Source organism: Myotis yumanensis, unplaced genomic scaffold, assembly GCF_028538775.1.
Source record: "Myotis yumanensis isolate MYYU_CA2020_CCGP unplaced genomic scaffold, mMyoYum1.0.hap1 SCAF_6, whole genome shotgun sequence".
NCBI classification, from domain to species: Eukaryota; Metazoa; Chordata; class Mammalia; order Chiroptera; family Vespertilionidae; genus Myotis; species Myotis yumanensis.
The window spans coordinates 38103614-38122279 of record NW_027223757.1 but is presented as its reverse complement, the minus strand read 5'-3'; the positions used below and the strand labels follow the sequence as shown (position 1 = coordinate 38122279).

Here is an 18666-nt window from a genome sequence, read left to right as displayed (position 1 = left end):
CCTCACAGGGTCTGTAGCATCTCTAACTCCTGCCCCACTGGTTTTCGGTGGCATTCTCCAGTAGTGACGAGCAACATCATCTCAGGATGTTGCCAAATGTCCCCTGGGGTTAAAGTCATCCCTGGTTGAGAACCACTGCTTTAGTGGTATCATTCAGTTTAGCAGAGCTACCATTACTTTGTTCTGAATACCGAAAACAGACTTTATTTCCCTAGCTCAATGAAATAAAATTCACATTGTTTAGCTTTGTGTCTTATAGTAAGTGAAAGCTCCAATATTATGGAATTGTGAAATACTAAGGCTTTATAGGGCAGCTCTGACTTTGCCCTGTGATTTCCAATCTTCTTGGTGGAAAACCTAATTTGACTGAGACCTACGCTCGTTTCCTCTCAAATGGACAGACGTGTCTCTAGGTGCTGCTCTGGTGTGGGAGGACAAACCTGCCTTACCTTGGGGATGAACTCTGGGTCACTGTGGGTCCCATAAGCACCGGATGTTGTGCAGAGTCAAACTAAAAACCACATTCTGGCTGCAAAGCTCTGGCCATACCACAGGCTACGCAGCAAGGAGTCATGTATTTTCTGTTTGTTTGTTTTTATCATTCACTAGAGGCCCGGTGCATGAATTTGTGCACGGGTGGCATCGGGCCAGCCTGCCCCGATGGGGGCCCATCGAGGCTGGGCCGGTGGGGGGAGGGGCCATGGGCGGTTGGCCAGCTGGCCCCGCCCCTGATCGGGGTATTGGGAGCCAATTGGGGACCGGGCTGGCCAGGGGTCAGGGGACGATCAGGGCCCAGATCAGGCTGGTTGGCTGCTGCAGTGCACGTCATAGCCACCGGTCATTCCAGTCGTCCATCATTCCGGTCACTGGGCTTTTATATATATATAGATACAAGTCAGGTTTTTTTATCATTTATACAAGTTTGTCTTGGTTAAAGAAGATCAAGAGTGCCACTATCCCAAACCAAATTAGAGAGCATGAATCTGCGACTACAAAAAAAGTTTTTACACCCTTGCTAAGTTTAAGTCACTCAGATGAACTACAAAAAAAAAAATTCTTCTATAAACTAGGAGACATGGTATTGACTTATCTTAAAAGGCCTTCAAAAAAAGAATGACTTGAGATTATAAAGCATTTTTCAAATACACAAAGTACTTCATAATGACTCAATAAGCCTTAAGGAATGCTTTCTTTTTCTTAGTACATCACTTTTTTTTGTTGTGTAAAAGAAAATACCCCATTCAAAGGGTGGTGGCATATTTGATATCACCACTGTTTAAAGAGGAATGAAGTTACAGGAATGAGAAGTATATAATTAGTAAATAATCCCTCTCAACAAGTGAGTTAAGTAGGAAAGTTATAAAGGAAGAAAAGAAAAGCCGGAGGCAACACAATCAGTGCATATCAGAAATGCAGTTTTATTTTTATTTGAAAACAACTTAAATTTTTAGACAAATGATTTTAGTATATAAATTTGATTTTGTTTTTGTACAGAATATAAAGATTCCCCTCGTTGATCTTCCATGTGAAGGGCATTACAAGCCTGAAGGGACACATTCTGCATACGAGTGTGTATCTTGTGTGCAGGATGCTGGCAACCAGTGGTCCAGTGCTCCTACACGTAAGTTAGGTCAAGGACATCACATATTAAAAAGGGGATAAGAGATTTCTAGTTAATCAGATTCAAGAAGCAAACATGACACAAAAACTGTGCAGCTGAGACGAGTTCAGTAACTTTAGTCAGGACACTGCGGATAATGCTGGAGTAACAGGTGTGTGAGGTGATAGTGTGCAGCACATTAAAGAGCAAGGAAGAGCTATTATATAGAAAGGCTGGAATGAGGGATTTCACTAAAGCAAATTAACTTCTTGTCAACTGCCAAAGCAAAACAAAACAGAGCAGAGCGCATGAGTGTTAGTATACTGCAGGCATGTTAGACCAGTTTCTGTGCAGCATGCTAAGTTAGTTAGAACTTCTTCACTGGCGCATACGATCATTCATAGTCACAGAAAGTTTTTTTTGCCACTTCTCGGCAAATTTCAGGCATGTCGTATTTTAGATGGAGTATAGCTTTTATCTATTATTTCATCCTGTAAAAACATGTGGAGACAACGTTCATTCTGTGCCAGAGGATGACCAGCGACCCTATGAATAAAAGAGATAAATTTAGTCCAATCTTTTATAAAAAGAGGTGGGAGGAGTTGTCGAACACATAGTTTAAGGTTAGTAAGCAAATACAATTTAGTAATTGTAGGTGTTACTCGGAACTGCCCATAAAGGTATGCTCTAACAATGTTACCAAAGTTTATGGTAAATTTTCTTTCCTTTGGTTCACAAGGTAATTTGAAAACATTCAATCACTAGCGTTGCACTGCTTCTGGCATTATGCACCCAGTCAGCCTCTTTACCTATTAGATAGTATATTATAAAAACTTAAATTAACTTTAATATTAAAAGTGAAATAAGACCTGATTCTGAGAATCCATTTTAAAGAAGGAAAAGATATAGGATTAGAGCTAGAAATACACTGGAGTTCAATAAAAGCCCCAAATAGTAAGAAATAGGCACCAATGTACAAAGGGTGTGTTTTTTTTTTTTTTTTTTTGGGGGGGGGTGCCTTTATTTATTTAAAAGCTTTATTTATTGATTTTAGAGAGAGGAGTGGGGAGGGGGAGAGAGAGAGAGAGAGAAACATTGATATGTTGTTCCACTTGTTTACAAATTCTTTGGCTGATTCTTGTACGTGCCCTGACTGGGGATTGAACCTGCAGCTCTGGCATATTGGGATGATGCTCTAACCAACAGAGTTACCTTAGCCAGGGCTGCTTTTAAAGGTTTCCACTAGACCAGGGGTGGGCAAACTTTTTGACTCGAGGGCCACAATGGGTTCTTAAACTGGACCGGAGGGCCGGAACAAAAGCATGGATGGAGTGCTTGTGTGAACTAATATAAATTCAAAGTAAACATCATTACATAAAAGGGTACGGTCTTTTTTTTTTTTAAGTTTTATTCATTTCAAACGGGCCGGATCCGGCCCGCGGGCCGTAGTTTGCCCACGGCTGCACTAGACCTAATACAAGATGAGACTGGGCAAAGAGACTTCTATTTCAGAATTTAAAAACATCTAATCTAGCAATGCCTTCTCTAAAAGGAAAGTATGTTCATAAAAAGACAACGAAGGTCATGTCTACAGTAGTAACTAGAAGTTAAAGGCTTTGTATAACTTTTCTTCTGTTTACTTACCACTCACAGATCTTCAAACCACTGGATAAAATTAAAGTGCTTCTAATAAATAGCTCACACAACCATATTCTCTAGGATTTGGCCTTATTTGGTTAAACTTAAGACATTACATAATTATTCTGAATGCTTTCCTGGCATGACTCTCCCTATTGGCCTTTTAAAAATTCCCATTTTTAAGTGGAAATAAAATTTTAAGTTATAAATTTTACTTTGAGCTTAAGAGTTTCTAAAATAAAAGATAAACAACCCTAAATCTTCTTGCATTTCCAAAATAATGTATTTTGCCATAAAAATTTAAAAATGTGCATTTTTACAAGACTTGCTGATAATACCTCCATCTGCAATCAAACAAAATTATTTCAAATGTATTTTAAGTTTTATTGTTCCTACTAGAACGAACATACCTTAAATCAGAAAGAATCATAAGTAAAACTGTATTTTTAAATGCTATAATTTTAAATGCAATTTGCATAAATTAACCAAGAAAAACAAATACAAAACTTAAGTCAAAACAAAGATACTCATTTTCAATCACTCAAGTGTATTTTATCATATGATATTCAGCTTGTTATATACTGCTACTTTGTTTAAATAATACAAAAAATTAGTTAGGAAATGGCCAAAAAGAAAAGCGACACTAAAGTTTAGCTTAATATAAAAATTACTAGTAGTCACATAAGGTAGTCTCAGAACACCGTTCCCTCTCACACCTGAGAATCAGAAAGCACTTACTTGTTTATAAACTGCTCCAGCCCTTGCTTCCTTTCTTCAATGAAATTGTCATCAAATATTCCATCATCTCCTCTAAAAGGAAGTTGACGCAAAAATGCTTTCCCAGGGAGTGGGGGAACTACAACCTAAAACAACATAAGGAAAGAGCATTCTCAACATGCTAAGTTGTGAACATTTATAGAGCACAACCTGAAGATACAGTATATCCTCACTATGACAGCCATCCCACTGTCAAACTTGTTTAAATATAAAAGGGAATCAGCAAAAAACACAATGAAAAAATATTCAATGCAAAATAGCTCATCAGAACAAAGCTCCTTAATGGCTGGGCCCCTAGCTTAATTATCACTTTTCCTGGACTTATTAGCAAAGCACAACTATACAAAGAGAACATTCAAGCAATACTGAAATAAAAGCTGCCACGCCCACCAGACAGTTTTGATGTCACTTGGGAAAGACAATGCTTTATTCTGATGGAAACTGCAGGGACCAAAATCAACTCTCAATTCAACAAAGAAATAAAATATTAACAATGTTGACATAGGCAAGTAAGAATTAAGTGAACAGTTTCTTCTACCTCAGACCATCCTGTACATGGTATATCCTACTTGTGTCTGAGGTGATGATAAAATAATCAACAACTTGTCACCACTTTCATTTCCTAGGCTAAGAAACATGTTAACTTTCTCCCACATCTGCTATCCTATCTTTCCCCAAAGACCTGTCATTTCTTCCTTCCCACCCTATAGGAACGTCCCAAATTTTGCCCTTCAAAGCCTAACTATCCTCTAGGATCAACTTATACTGTATCTCTCTTCTGGAAATTATTTGGAGGTCAAATGTTTGTTTGAATTAAACAGCAGCTAGCTAGCTCTTTATTTCACAGGTTAGTTTGGCTTCTTTATCTGAGAGTTTCTCAACCATGGCACTAACTACATAATTCTTTGTACTGGAGGCGGATTTTCTTTTGCACTATAGAATACTTAATAGCATAGATACCACCAGTAGTACCCCTAGTTACAACAATAAAAAATGTCTCCTAAAGTGTCAAGTGTCTCCTGGGGGACAAAACTGCCTCTGTGGAGAACCACCAATCTAGACTATTAATGCCTTCAATCAAGAACCCTCTTAGATTACTTATGGTCATTTTAATAAAAGCTGGGCATACAAAATAGAAGCTCAAATAGCTGTTAAATGACCAACCACTTAGCTGGAACCTATCTTACACCAAAACAGAAAAAAAGGTGTAATCACACAACACAAAGGAGAACTATAAATAGTAAACAACAGTAATACAAATCATATGTATTCTAAGATGTAAAACTTCAAACCCTTAAAGCAGAGTTTCTATAACTAGGAGTTATCCTAAAACAATAATTCAACAGGGTAAAAAGGGAAAGAGCAACACAACTTCATACAGATTAGCAAAAATAATCCTACATAATAAAAGGCTAATATGCAAATCAACTGAATGGTGGAACGACCAGTCGCTATGACCCGTACTGACCACCAGGGGGCAGATACTCAATGCAGGAGCTGCCCCCTGGTAGTCGGCACGCTCCCACAGGGGGAGCACCACTCAGCCAGAAGCCCTGAGCCAGGCTCATTGCTAGCGAGCAGAGCAGCAGTGGCAGGAGCCTCTCTCGCCTCCACAGCAGCATGAAGGATTTCCGACTGACAGCCTAAGCCATCAGTCGGACATCCTCCAAGAGCTCCCAGACTGCGAGAGGGTGTAGGTCAGGCTGAGGGAACCCCCAGAGTGCACCAATTTCGTGCACCAGGCCTCTAGTAATAAAATAAAATGGTAACAGCTATTATTATCTGATCAATGTATTGTGGTAATCATTTCACAACATATACATACATCAAATCATTATGTTGTACACCTTAAACTTCCACAATGTTATTTATCAATTATGTCTCAATAAAGCTGGGGGGGGGGGGGGGGGGAGAAGACACTTCTTTCCTATAGTCATAAAAAATTTCCTTTGTTTTCCAAAACTTTCCTAACTTGTTTTGTACATTTACAGATCAAAAGATCTATAATTTACATACAATGAGTTATAAATCTTTATTCCCAAATAGACAGCCAAATGTTTCAACCCCATTTACTGAATATAGATTCCTTTCCCCACTTATCAACAGTGTTTTTTTGTTATGAACTAAATTTCCAATAAACACATGGGTCAGCTTCTAAATTATATTACATCCACTAATCTACTTGCCCTTCAGAACAGTCTAAAGATATGTTCTGGTGTCTGTAGGTGCTTAAATATACATTGAAAATAATTTCTGGCTATTTTTGAGCTTTGTCAGATTCTAAAGTTCATATATAAATTTGTAAGTTTATAAAGACCCTGACAGATACCTTTATAAGAATTTTATTAATTTACTAGAGTCCTGATGCATGAAAATCATGTAAGAGTTGGCCTTCCCCCGGATGCCAGCACTGACTTCACTCTGGCACCCAGGACCTGGGCTCCCCTCTGGCTGCCGGCACCTAGGCTCCCCTCTGGCCGCCAGCGGGCAGGCCGGGACCCGGGCTTCCCTCCTGCCGCTAGCTTCATCCGGAAGGTGGTCCGGAAGGACATCAGGTCTAATTAGCATGTTACGCTTTTATTATTAGAGATAAATAAGTATGGATACTGCCTTACTTCTGTCAGGTCTACTGCTAAAATGCCACCTCTAAGTGAGGCCTTCCCTTGACTATCCTATATGAGTAGCTCTCTCTTAGTTTAAACTCTTTTTTAAAAAAAAATATATTTTGTTGATTTTTTACAGAGAGGAAGGGAGAGGGATAGAGAGTTAGAAACATCGATGAGAGAGAAACACCGATCAGCTGCCTTCTGCACACCCCTCACTGGGGATGTGCCCGCAACCCAGGTACATGCCCTTGACCGGAATCGAACCTGGGACCTTCCAGTCCGCAGGCCGACGCTCTATTCACTGAGCCAAACTGGTTAGGGCTAAACTCTTAATTTAATTTGTTTTAGAGCACATCACCATTTGATGTTATATATATATCTCACTATTTTTTCTGCCTTTCCCTCACCACCACCCCTACTTATCCAAGAGAATGTAAGCATCATAAAAATGGGGACATTAATTGTTCACAACTCTATTACTCAAAGAACACACTGAATGAGCTCTCAAATGTTTACAAGGTAAATAAATCTTCAAAAGTGAATTATTTGGTTGAAGCATTATCCTGTATACCCACCTAAAGGTTGCAGTTGGATTTCCAGTCAGGACACATACCTAGGTTGCAGGTTCAATCCTAGTTGGGGCATGTACAGGGACAACTGATTGATGTTTCTCCCTTTTCTCTCTCCCGCTACCCTCTTTCCTCTCTTTAAAAATCAATAAACATACCCTCCAGTGAGGATTTTTTTTAAGAGAGAAAAAAGTGAATATTCCAAAACAGGAATGTAGTATTTCTATTTATTACAGTCTTTTTTTGTCTTTCAGTAAAAAATTTTTCCCCCTAATCCTCACTGGAGGATATGTATTTTTTAAATTGATTAGAAAGAGAAGGCAAGGAAGGAGGGAGAGAGAGAAACATTGATGTGAAAGAGAAACACTGTTCAGTTGCCTTCTGAATGCACCCCAACCAGGGGTCGAACCTGCAACCTAGGCATATGCCCTGACCAGGAATTGAACCCACAACCTTTTGGTGCACAGGACAACAGTCCAACCAACCGAGCCACCCAACTAGGGATTAAATTTTCTTTATATTTTTCAAAAAAGCTAATCTGAAGAATATCAGCATATATCACACAAAGTATGCTAAATTCTGGTTTAAAAACTTTTTAAAAAACATTGATTCCAGAGAGGAAGGGAAAGGGAGAAAGAGATAGAAACATCAATGATTAGAGAGAATCATTAATCAGCTGCATCCTGCATGAAACCTGTAACCCGGGCATATGCCCTGACCGGGAATCGAACTGTGACCTCCTGGTTCATAGGTCGAAGCTCAACCACTAAGCCACACCAGCCGGGCTAAGAAATTTTTGTTATATATAAATGTATAATGATGAAAAATGTACTTATTAAGAGTCAGTAAAAACACTGGAAATACAATGATATATGAGATGTATTGAGGAAGAGAAACTTGGCAAGGGGTGTGGAGGGGAAGGTAGAATAGGAAGAAGGAAAGGAAGCAATAGTAAGATAATGCTAAGAAGTAAGTGTTATCCAACTGTGAGTCAGCAAAGGCCTCAATTAGGCCACTAACGTAGACAAGAGAAGGAAGAGTTCTGAGGAAAAATTACAGACTTCCTCCATCTCCCATGAAATAAGAAAAAACTAAACTATTTGAAAAAAAGAAATCATATTTGTTTTACCCACTTTATTCAAAGTAATTTTCTGAGAAATAGTAAATATTAAAATTTGGAATGTTTTGCTTTCAAGTTGCATTACAAATAATTCTTACCTTGCTCTCTCTTTCTAATTCACTTCGCAGCCATTCAAAGTCACTGTATCTTCTTCTAACTGTAGATTCCTTCAGCTTGAAAATAGGCAGATTTGTCTGAAACAAAAAAGATCACTCCTAAATTGAAGCATATTACAGGGACTTTCAAATAAGGAGTGGTGAGATCTGTTTGTCAAATTAATAACATGGCAAACCTGGTGACCTTAAGATAAGAAAGTCACAAAGTTATTAAGATGTCATTTTATCTTTAGCAAAATGAAGCTTAGCTGTTAAAAAAGTATGTTATTTACACTACAGTACACTTCCTATATGCACATTTGCACATATACTATTGGATGTCATTCTGTCTGAGGTTAGTTACATAAACAAAAGATTTTGTTTTGTTTTACATAAACAAATAGATTTTTTCTATTTCAGTGATTTATAAAAACGTCAACTGAACAGGGTGAAGATACAGCTAGCTGATTGCAATCCAGTTTAAATAGCACCTCAGTATATAATGCTCATTAGAGAAATAGACCTTAACTACTTTGAAATGAAATACAAAATATTTTATTATTACTAGATTAGATGTTGCATAATGGAAGAAATAAAGAATTATTCTTAATGATCTTTAAAAATGCCAAAAAGTCACTCTTGACACTAGTAGGGAACCAAGAACCATACACTTTAGATCAGATTCACAGATCCAGAGTTTTACAGGCTGAGGGGAAAATTAACAATGAGAAACATAGTGCCCAGTACTTGGAGGTTACATCGAGTGGAAGAAAACTTTTAGAGATTGCACAAATCACTTCTGTCAACTTCTAAGTTTAAAGTAACAAGAAAGACTTCTGTTCTCTTTTACTGATCCCTAAAAAAAGAGAGAACATAATACCAAATCCAATAAAAAGTGGTTTATGATTAAGGACAATTAGCGGAAGCTGTATAGCATCACAATTTTATTATCAAGAATAATTTTTTTAAGAATAAATTTTATGAGCCCTCATTCACTGCTGGTGGGAATGTATACTGGTACAGCCTCTATGGAAAACAATATGGCAACCCCTTCTTCTGGGTATCTACCCCCAAAATTTGAAAACATTTGTTTGTAAAAATATATGTACCCCTATGTTCATTGCAGCATTATTCACAGTGGCCAAGACATGAAAACAAAGTGTCCTTCGATAGATTGTTGGATAAAGATGTGGTACATATATAGGATGGAATACTACTCAGCTATAAGAAAAGGTAAAATACTACCATTTGTAACAATATGGACAGAACTTGAGAATATAATGCTAAAAAAAGTAAGTCAGACAGACAGTCAAGAACCATGATTTTACTCAGATGTAGGATATAAAACTGAAAACAACAAACAGGGGGGTGGGAGTGGCTGGGGAGAGGTTAATGGGGGGGGAAAGGAGACATATGTAATACTTTAAACCAGTGGTTCTCAACCTGTGGGTCGCGACCCCTTTGGGGGTCAAACAACCCTTTCAGGGTCGAACGACCCTTTCACAGGGGTCACCGTTGCCTAAGACCATCGGAAAACACATACATAATTACATACTGTTTTTGTGATTAATCACTATGCTTTAATTATGTTCAATTTGTAACAATGAAATTGGGGTCACCACAACATGAGGAACTGTATTAAAGGGTCGAGGCATTAGAAAGGTTAAGAACCACTGCTTTAAACAATAAAGAATTATAAATAAATAAATAAATAAATAAATAAAATAAAATAATTTTTAAAACCACAAATGAACAAACAAGCTCTAACTAGTCTGGATAGAGTGGATAGAGTGTCGGCCTGCAGACTGCAGGGTCCCAGGTTCGATTCCAGTCAAGGGCACATGCCCAGGTTTCAGGCTCGATCCTCAGTATGGGGCATGCAGGAGGCAGCCGGGTAATGGTTCTCTTTCTTTTTTCTTTTTTTTTTTTGGAATATTAACTGGTTTTTTTTTTTTTAATTTTGTTTTATTGCTTAAAGTATTACAAAGAGTATTATATATGTCTCCTTTTTTTCCCCTTCTTGACATTCCCCCGGCTTAATGGTTCTCTTTCATCACTGATGTTTACATCTCTCTCTTCCTCTCTGAAATCAATAAAACTATAAAAAAAAATATGAACAAACAAGACAAACAAACAAAAACTCAGACACAGACAACAGTATGGTAGTTACCAGAGGGAAAAGGGGGTGGGAGAGAGGTAGTAGGGTAAAAGGGATCAAATACAAGATGATGGAGAGAGATGTGACTCTGGGTGGTAAACACACAATGCAATATACAGATAATGTATCACAGAATTGCACACTTGAAAGTATATAATTTTATTAACCAATGTCACTCCAATAAGTTTAATTTTAAAAAGAACAGATTTTAAAATGCACATATCACAATGTTTGTAAGGAACAGAATTACCTAACACAATTAATGTTATATCATACTGAAAATGATACTTAATACTACAGTTGACCCTTGAACGACACAGGTTTGAACTGCAAGGTTCCAATTAGGCTTGGCTTTTTTTTTTTCTCCTCTCTTTTTTTAAAGTATTGTTTTTGTTTTTTTAAATGTTTTTTATTGACTTTTTAGAGAGAGAGAGAGGGAGAGGGAAAGAGAGTAATAGAAACATCACTGAGAAACATCAACATTGATCAGCTGTCTCTTATATGTCCCCTGCTGGGGATCAAGCCCACAACCTGGGCATGTACCCTGACTCGGAATTGAACCAGCGATCATGGGTCAACACTCAACCACTGAGCAACACTGGTTGGGCATTTTTCCTCCCAATAAATATATAGAAAAATTTCATGGAGATCTGCAATAATCTGAAAAAACTCACAAGCCTTGTAGCCTAGAAATATGAAAAATATTTTAAAAAGTTAGATACACTATGAATGCATAAAATATATATAGATACTAGTCTATTTTATCATTTACTATCATAAAATATCTACAAATCTATTGTAAAATGTTAAAACTTACACAATTACAGACCATACATCACACCATTGGCTGTTGAGAGAAATGTAAACAAATGTAAAGATTAAATCATAACTGCATAAAATGAACTGTAGTAATACTGTGCTACTGTAATAATTTCATAGTGACCTATTATATCAACTATACTAGGTTACCCTAAAACAGTCATATATGTTTCTTTGTTATCAATTCATGAAACTTTATACCTGTAAATATGAATTTCTTTTTCACAATATCTTTACATTTTTAGTATCCAGTATGAGTAATACATGTAACACCTATAGTGTTTTGTATTAGATAAGGCAATATTGATGTAAGTTGTGACAGACGATTCATTGCTAAACAAATGACATGAACTTACGGTATTGATAAATACAGCCCAGTACTGTAAATGTAGTTTATTGTCCTTATGATGTTCTTAGTAACATTTTCTTTCCTCGGGCTTACTTAATTGTAAGATTATAGTATATAATACATATAACATACAAAACATGTGTCAATAGACTATTTATGTTATGGGTAAGGCTTCCAGCCAACAGTAGGCTATTAGGAGTTAAGTTTTGGGCAAGTCAAGTTGCAGGAGGATTTTCAACTGCATGGGGGGGTTGGCACCCCAACCGCCAGTTCTGTTCAAGAGTCAAATGTGTATATTTTCAGATTATAACTGGTCCTTACTTCAACCTTTGCACTTATAGAACTATAAACTGTTTTAGAGCTGAAAAACAAAGTTAACTGCCACTAAAAGAAAAGACTGCCTTCTTATTTTGTATACAAATCATCATATAAAATTCACTCGTAAGAAAATTCCAATCATTTGTTAAACTTAATGCCACTGGTAATTGTCATTCAGCTAAAGAGAAGCTTTTTATTCAGGATCTTAAACCCACTTTGTAGTGGTCTAAGCTTTTTCTAAAGTGTATTAACTTCTCTATGTTGTATACCTTATAGCTTGGAATCTTCTACAGATGCTATTGGGCATAACACTGTATAGATTTCAAGCATGAAACCAAATCTCACAAGAGGTTTAAAAGCACTTGAATTTTCTTTCCCAGGTAACCACAACATTTGTCCATTGTATTAATGACTAAGAGCAAATTGCACCTAACAAGACTCTTATTATACTAAAAGTCAAGCTTATATTTAGAGATGCTGGCTTGCTGTACAGAGAGGTATTCTCATTCCCCACAGGGAATAAAATTAGGTCCCCTGGAGAGCAGGATGATAATTCCCAGAAAGAAAGCACTGGATTATTTCTCTCTAATTTCACTCATTGGCTTTTTAACCAAGTTCACCCTTCCGCATTAAAATATTAAGTCTTTGTAAGTGTCTACAGGTAGAAAGGCCTTTACAGAATTGAGTGTTTTATGCAGGTGAGATTTTACATTTTGAATTCCCTCCTCTCAAATTACTTTACAAAGGGGATTAGCTGCTCTCTTTATTCAGTATGTTAAGATCAAGCTTGTGAAAAGAGTTCCCTAAGAATTTTCATACTTCTGGGTACGGAAGTCTATAAAGTTAATCTCTGAAACAACATATCAAGCTTACAGGTACAATGTTGAGGGAAGAGTGCCAATCTGGCTCATTTTACCTCCCATTTTCCCTTTTGAACTTTTGACACAATCATGATTATATCTGATTCACTTTAATAGTAGGGGAGTGGGAGGGAGAAAAAAATCCAATCCTTTCTATGATTAGCTAATAGTTTGACAGATTATACATTAAAAAAGGATCATGGTTAGTTTAAAGAAAATTCTTTTATTTAGTTTTCTCAGCTGGCTATGATTTCTCTTTGTATAAAGACTGCCATACTTTTGATCAGGGGTCCTCAAACTACGGCCCGCAGGCCACATGCAAATACAAATATTGTATTTGTTCCCGTTTTGTTTTTTTACTTCAATATAAGATATGTGCAGTGTGCATAGGAATTTATTCAGTGTTTTTTTTTTAAACTATAGTCCGGCCCTCCAACGGTCTGAGGGACAGTGAACTGGCTCCCTGTTTAAAAAGTTTGAGGACCCCTGCTTTTGATAGTCACATCAAGTAATTCTTAATATTATTTGCTCATTGCTTTAGAGTGTAAGTTTGCCTGTCAATGACTTCCTGATCATCACAAGGAATTTCAATTCAACTTGATCAAAATACAAATGGAAAATGCACAGGTTTTTTTTGTTTAAGCCACTGAACTATCACCACTGATTACAAACTCTTCTCACTGGTCACTTTCAACTAAACACTTATAAAATGTTCTACTTTGGTGTTTTTGTTTTATTTTTAAAAATATATTTTATTAATTTTTTACAGAGAGGAAAGGAGAGGGATAGAGAGTTAGAAACATCGATGAGAGAGAAACATCCATCAGCTGCCTCTTGCACACCCCCTACTGGGGATGTGCCTGCAACCAAGGTACATGCCCTTGACTGGAATCGAATCTGGGACCCTTCAGTCCGCAGGCGAACGCTCTATCCACTGAGCCAAGCCGGCCAGGGCTTGTTTTATTTTTAAAGAAAGAGGAGCAAAGATAATAATTCTTTCCAACAGTTTTGGGAGGATTCAACTATTATTACATCCTGGGAGCATCTATACTAGAGTATAGTGCTAGGTAAGGTGGGGAATATAAATTTATGTGCTTAAAAATACCATACATCATAAACAAAAATAAAGTTGAAACATCAAGAACAAATTGTAGACAAATATCTGCAACATAAAACAAAGAGGTGCCGAACCGGTTTGGCTCAGTGGATAGAGTGTCGGCCTGCGGACGGAGGGGTCCTGGGTTCAATTCCGGTCAAGGGCATGTACCTTGGTTGCGGGCACATCCCCAGTAGGGGGCGTGCAGGAGGCAGCTGATTGATGTTTCTCTCTCATTGATGTTTCTAACTCTCTATCCCTCTCCCTTCTTCTCTGTAGAAAATCAATAAAATATATTTTTTAAAAAACAAAGAGATAATTTCATTAAAAGGTAAAGAAGGTAGAAAACAATGAAAGATAAAGATGAATAACCTGACAAATAAAATAGGCAGAACACAGAAAAACTAATGGCCGATAACACCCAACTTCACTCACACAAGAAATGCCAGTTAAAACAGTAAGATCCCAATTTTCATATATCAAACAGGCACGCATTAAAATTTAGTTCCCAGTGACAATAGGGTAGAGAGATAAACAACTAAAAATACCCGCTAATGCCTGGCTTGTGTAGCTCAGTGTTTGAGCCTTGACCCATGAATCAGGAGATGTTGGTTTGATTCCTGGTCAGGGCACATGCCTGGATTGTGAGCTGGATCCCCAGTAGGGGGCATGCAGGAGGGAGCCAATCAATGATTCTCTCGTCACTGATGTTTCTATCTCTCTCCCTCTCCCTTCCTCTCTCTGATATCAATAAAAATATATTTTTAAAAAAGTCATTGAAAAGAAAAATAAATAAATACAAATACATGCTAATGGTAGTGAAAATTTGGCACAACCTGTAAGGAGACCATTTTGGTGACATCTTTCACCCCTTTTTCAAAAAAATTCTTTTTCAATTAGAGTTGACATACAGTATTAGTTACAGGTGTAAAACATAGTGAGTAGACACTGACATACCTTATAAAATGATCACCCTGATAAGTCTAGTAGCCATATTACACCATGCACAGTAACTACATTACTGAGTATACTCCCTATGTTGTACTTTACATCCCCATATCATTCCTTTAAATGCATATATCTTTTGAGCCAAGAGGTTCACTAAGGATTAATCCTACAAATATTTCCTCATGCAAAAAGATATTGGTGCAGAGGTTTACATTAGCAGTGTTTATGTAATAGCAAAACAAAACTAAAAAACATAACTAAATTCTTACAATCGTAAAATGAAATTTTATATAGCTTTTACAAAATATAACATTTATAACATCTAAATATGGGACACAAAGTTAAAAGAGCAAAAAGAAGTCAATCAAAAATCTCTACTCCATATCCTACCTCAACTATTGAAATCAAAGACATCAGTGGTTCTTCAACCTGGTAAACTTCAGAATTTCCTGAGTAGCTTAAAACAATTTCTGAAGTGGAAGTATAACACAAACATAGAAAAGTGCACAAATACATTGAAGTACAGCTCAATAAGTTTTCAATGGTAATAATCTGAGTAGTCATTAATAATAATAAAGTCCTGAGTCCTACCTCATATCTCAGAACAACTAAACCAGCTTTTAGTGGAATGGGCTCTTTAAAAAGAGTTCCCCAAATCTAAGTAACAAAATAAACTGATGAATGGAATGACTCCAGAGACATGGAAGCATGGAACAGAGTGCAGAATCTCAGAGGGAAGGCAGAGGAGGGTGGGTGGGTGGGACATAATCAACCAAGAACCTTGTATGCATCTATGCATGGCCCATGGCCACAGGCAATTGGGGCAATGAGGGCCTGGGGTGGGGCGGGGCTGCTGGAGAGGGTCAATGGGGGAAAACAGGACATAGGTAATATTTTCAATAATAAAGAATTATTTTAAAAAAATGTTTGGTGAACAAACATACTGGAAAATAAAATAAAAATAAAAAGAATTCCCCATATGATTTATACACAAGTATAGAAACTATTACCATACCACATCAGACTGGTTTAAAAGATCACACAATAAGCAGCTAAAGCAGTGCTTAGAAGGAAATGTACAGCTGCAAATGTCCACATTAAAAAAGAAGTATATCTCAAATGAATAACCTAACATTCCACCTTTGGAAACTAGAAAAAGAACAAGCTAAACACAAAACAAGTAGAAGGAAGAAGAAATAAACAGGAGACTAATCAAATTTGAGATTATTTTTTAATATACTGTTTTACAAAACTTTTGACACAAGTCATACTATTCCTTTTATAGAAGAAAATCAAGGGGGAGAGACCAAGATGGCGGCAAAGGTAAACACCGGAGATTGCTGCCGCAAACAACCACTTCAAAAATACAGAACGGACATCACCCAGAACGGAACGGACATCACCCAGAACCACAGGAAGGCTGGCTGAGGAGAGACTCTTCAACTAGAAGGAAAGACAACAGCATACCGAGGCTCAGAGGAGGCGCAGTGTGGAAAATATAAAGGTGCGGTGGTGTGCGCGCAAAGCGCGCTGGTGGCTGAGGGCGTGGTTGTTGTTTTCAATCAGGAGGGAGTCTCAGACTCTGAGCTCCAGATCCCGGCGAGTCTCTAGGGACTCAGACTCAAACGGGAGAAGCGGGATTGTCTGGCATCAGTTGGAACGTGAGGGCAGCTTTCTCTCCGAGGTTTGCAGCCATTGCTGGGGTTCTGAGAAGCAGAGCCTCTGGGAACGGGACTGAGAGCAGCCATAACTGCTCCCTCCGCTCAGCCTGGTGGTCAAATCCCTCTAGTATTAACTACAACAATCAAGGCTTTACTAGAACAAGACTGTGCACAAAGACCACAAGGGAGCGCACCAAGAAAGCATAAAAAATGCGGAGACAAAAAAACATGACAGAAATGGAGGATATAGAGCTAAAAAACGCAATTTTGAGGGCTTGCAATAATGTGCTAGAAGCTGCCAATAAACTTGATGAGAGCCTCACGAAAACTAATGAGACCCTCGATGCTATGATAAAGAACCAACTAGAAATTAAGCATACATGGACTGAAATAAAGAATATTATACAGACACCCAATAGCAGACCAGAGGAGCGCAAGAATCAAGTCAAAGATTTGAAATGCGAAGAAGCAAAAAACACCCAACCGCAAAAGCAAAATGAAAAAAGAATCCAAAAATACGAAGATAGGGTAAGGAGCCTCTGGGACAGCTTCAAGCGTACAAATATCAGAATTATAGGGGTGCCAGATGAGAGACAGCAAGATATTGAAAACCTATTTGAAGAAATAATGGCAGAAAACTTCCCCCACCTGGTGAAAGAAATGGACTTACAGGTCCAAGAAGCGCAGAGAACCCCAAACAAAAGGAATCCAAAGAGGACCACACCAAGACACATCATCATTAAAATGCCAAGAGCAAAAGACAAAGAGAGAATCTTAAAAGCAGCAAGAGAAAGAGACTCAATTACCTACAAGGGAATACCCATACGACTGTCAGCTGATTTCTCAACAGAAACTTTGCAGGCCAGAAGGGAATGGCAAGAAATATTCAAAGTGTTGAATACCAAGAACCTACAACCAAGATTACTTTATCCAGCAAAGCTATCATTCAGAATTGAAGGTCAGATAAAGAGCTTCACAGATAAGGAAAAGCTAAAGGAGTTCATCACCACTAAACCAGTATTATACGAAATGCTGAAAGGTATCCTTTAAGAAGAGGAAGAAGAAAAAGGTAAAGATACAAATTGTGAACAACAAACATGCATCTATCAACAAGTGAATCTAAGAATCAAGTGAATAAATAATCTGATGTACAGAATGAACTGGTGATTATAATGAATCAGGAACATAGAAAGGGAATGGACTGACTATTCTTGGGGGGGAAAGGGGAATGGGAGATGCGGGAAGAGACTGGACAAAAATCGTGCACCTATGGATGAGGACAGTGGGTGGGGAGTAAGGGCGGAGGGTGGGGCGGGAACTGGGAGGAGGGGAGTTATGGGGGGAGGGGGAAGGAACAAATGTAATCTGAACAATAAAGACTTAATAAAAAAAAAAAAGAAAATCAAAGTCAGTAACCTTACTAACTCTCATTCTTACCTTAATATCTCAGAGATTCATTCAGTATATGAGTATACATTTTCTAATATTCCATACTACAGTGGTTAAGAACTCAGTCTCTGTCTAGGGTTAAATTCCAGCCATACCACTTAGCTATGTGACGGGTAACTTAATCTCCTCCCTGTTTCTTAATTTGCTCATCTATAAACTGGAAATAATAGTGTGAAAGTATATCAAATTAGATGGTTTAGAAGTTAAATTAACCTAGATGATTTCTTCTCTACTACTTGGGAAATCATATAAATATTTTGAAATTAATATCTGTAATGCTGGGAAACCATATTCTTATAATCCTATCTCAGACAGTTGCAGTGATAAAATGAGGTAATACATAAAGCATCCTTAGAACTATACCAGTCACATAATAATTGCACCGTAAGTCTAAGTTATTTCTTTGTTTTTCTTATATTACCCATTTTGTGTCTTTTTAAAACTTAGCGAAAAGTTCTAATATTATAACACTCTCCTTATACTTTTAACCAATTCTTATTGTTATGTTTACTTTGTAAATCTTCTAGTTATTTTTGCTAAACCATTTGAGAGTAAACTGCAGACATTATAACCCCTTACCACTAGGTCCTTCAGTGTGCATTT

At 37.5% G+C, this 18666-nt stretch overlaps 1 protein-coding gene across 1 annotated transcript in view; it reads right to left on the bottom strand.

Annotated features, from left to right (window-relative positions):
- Positions 1–1398: 1398 nt before the first annotated feature.
- SNX3 (sorting nexin 3) overlaps positions 1399–18666 on the bottom strand; it is a 36510-nt gene continuing 19242 nt past the window's right edge. Inside the window, exons 2-4 of the mRNA XM_070417978.1 lie at positions 8409–8504; positions 3977–4101; positions 1399–2146 (exon numbers count right to left, since the gene is read on the bottom strand). Of these exons, the coding sequence (XP_070274079.1) occupies positions 2041–2146; positions 3977–4101; positions 8409–8504 (327 nt within the window). The 3' untranslated portion in view covers positions 1399–2040. The remainder of the gene's footprint in view (positions 2147–3976; positions 4102–8408; positions 8505–18666) is intronic.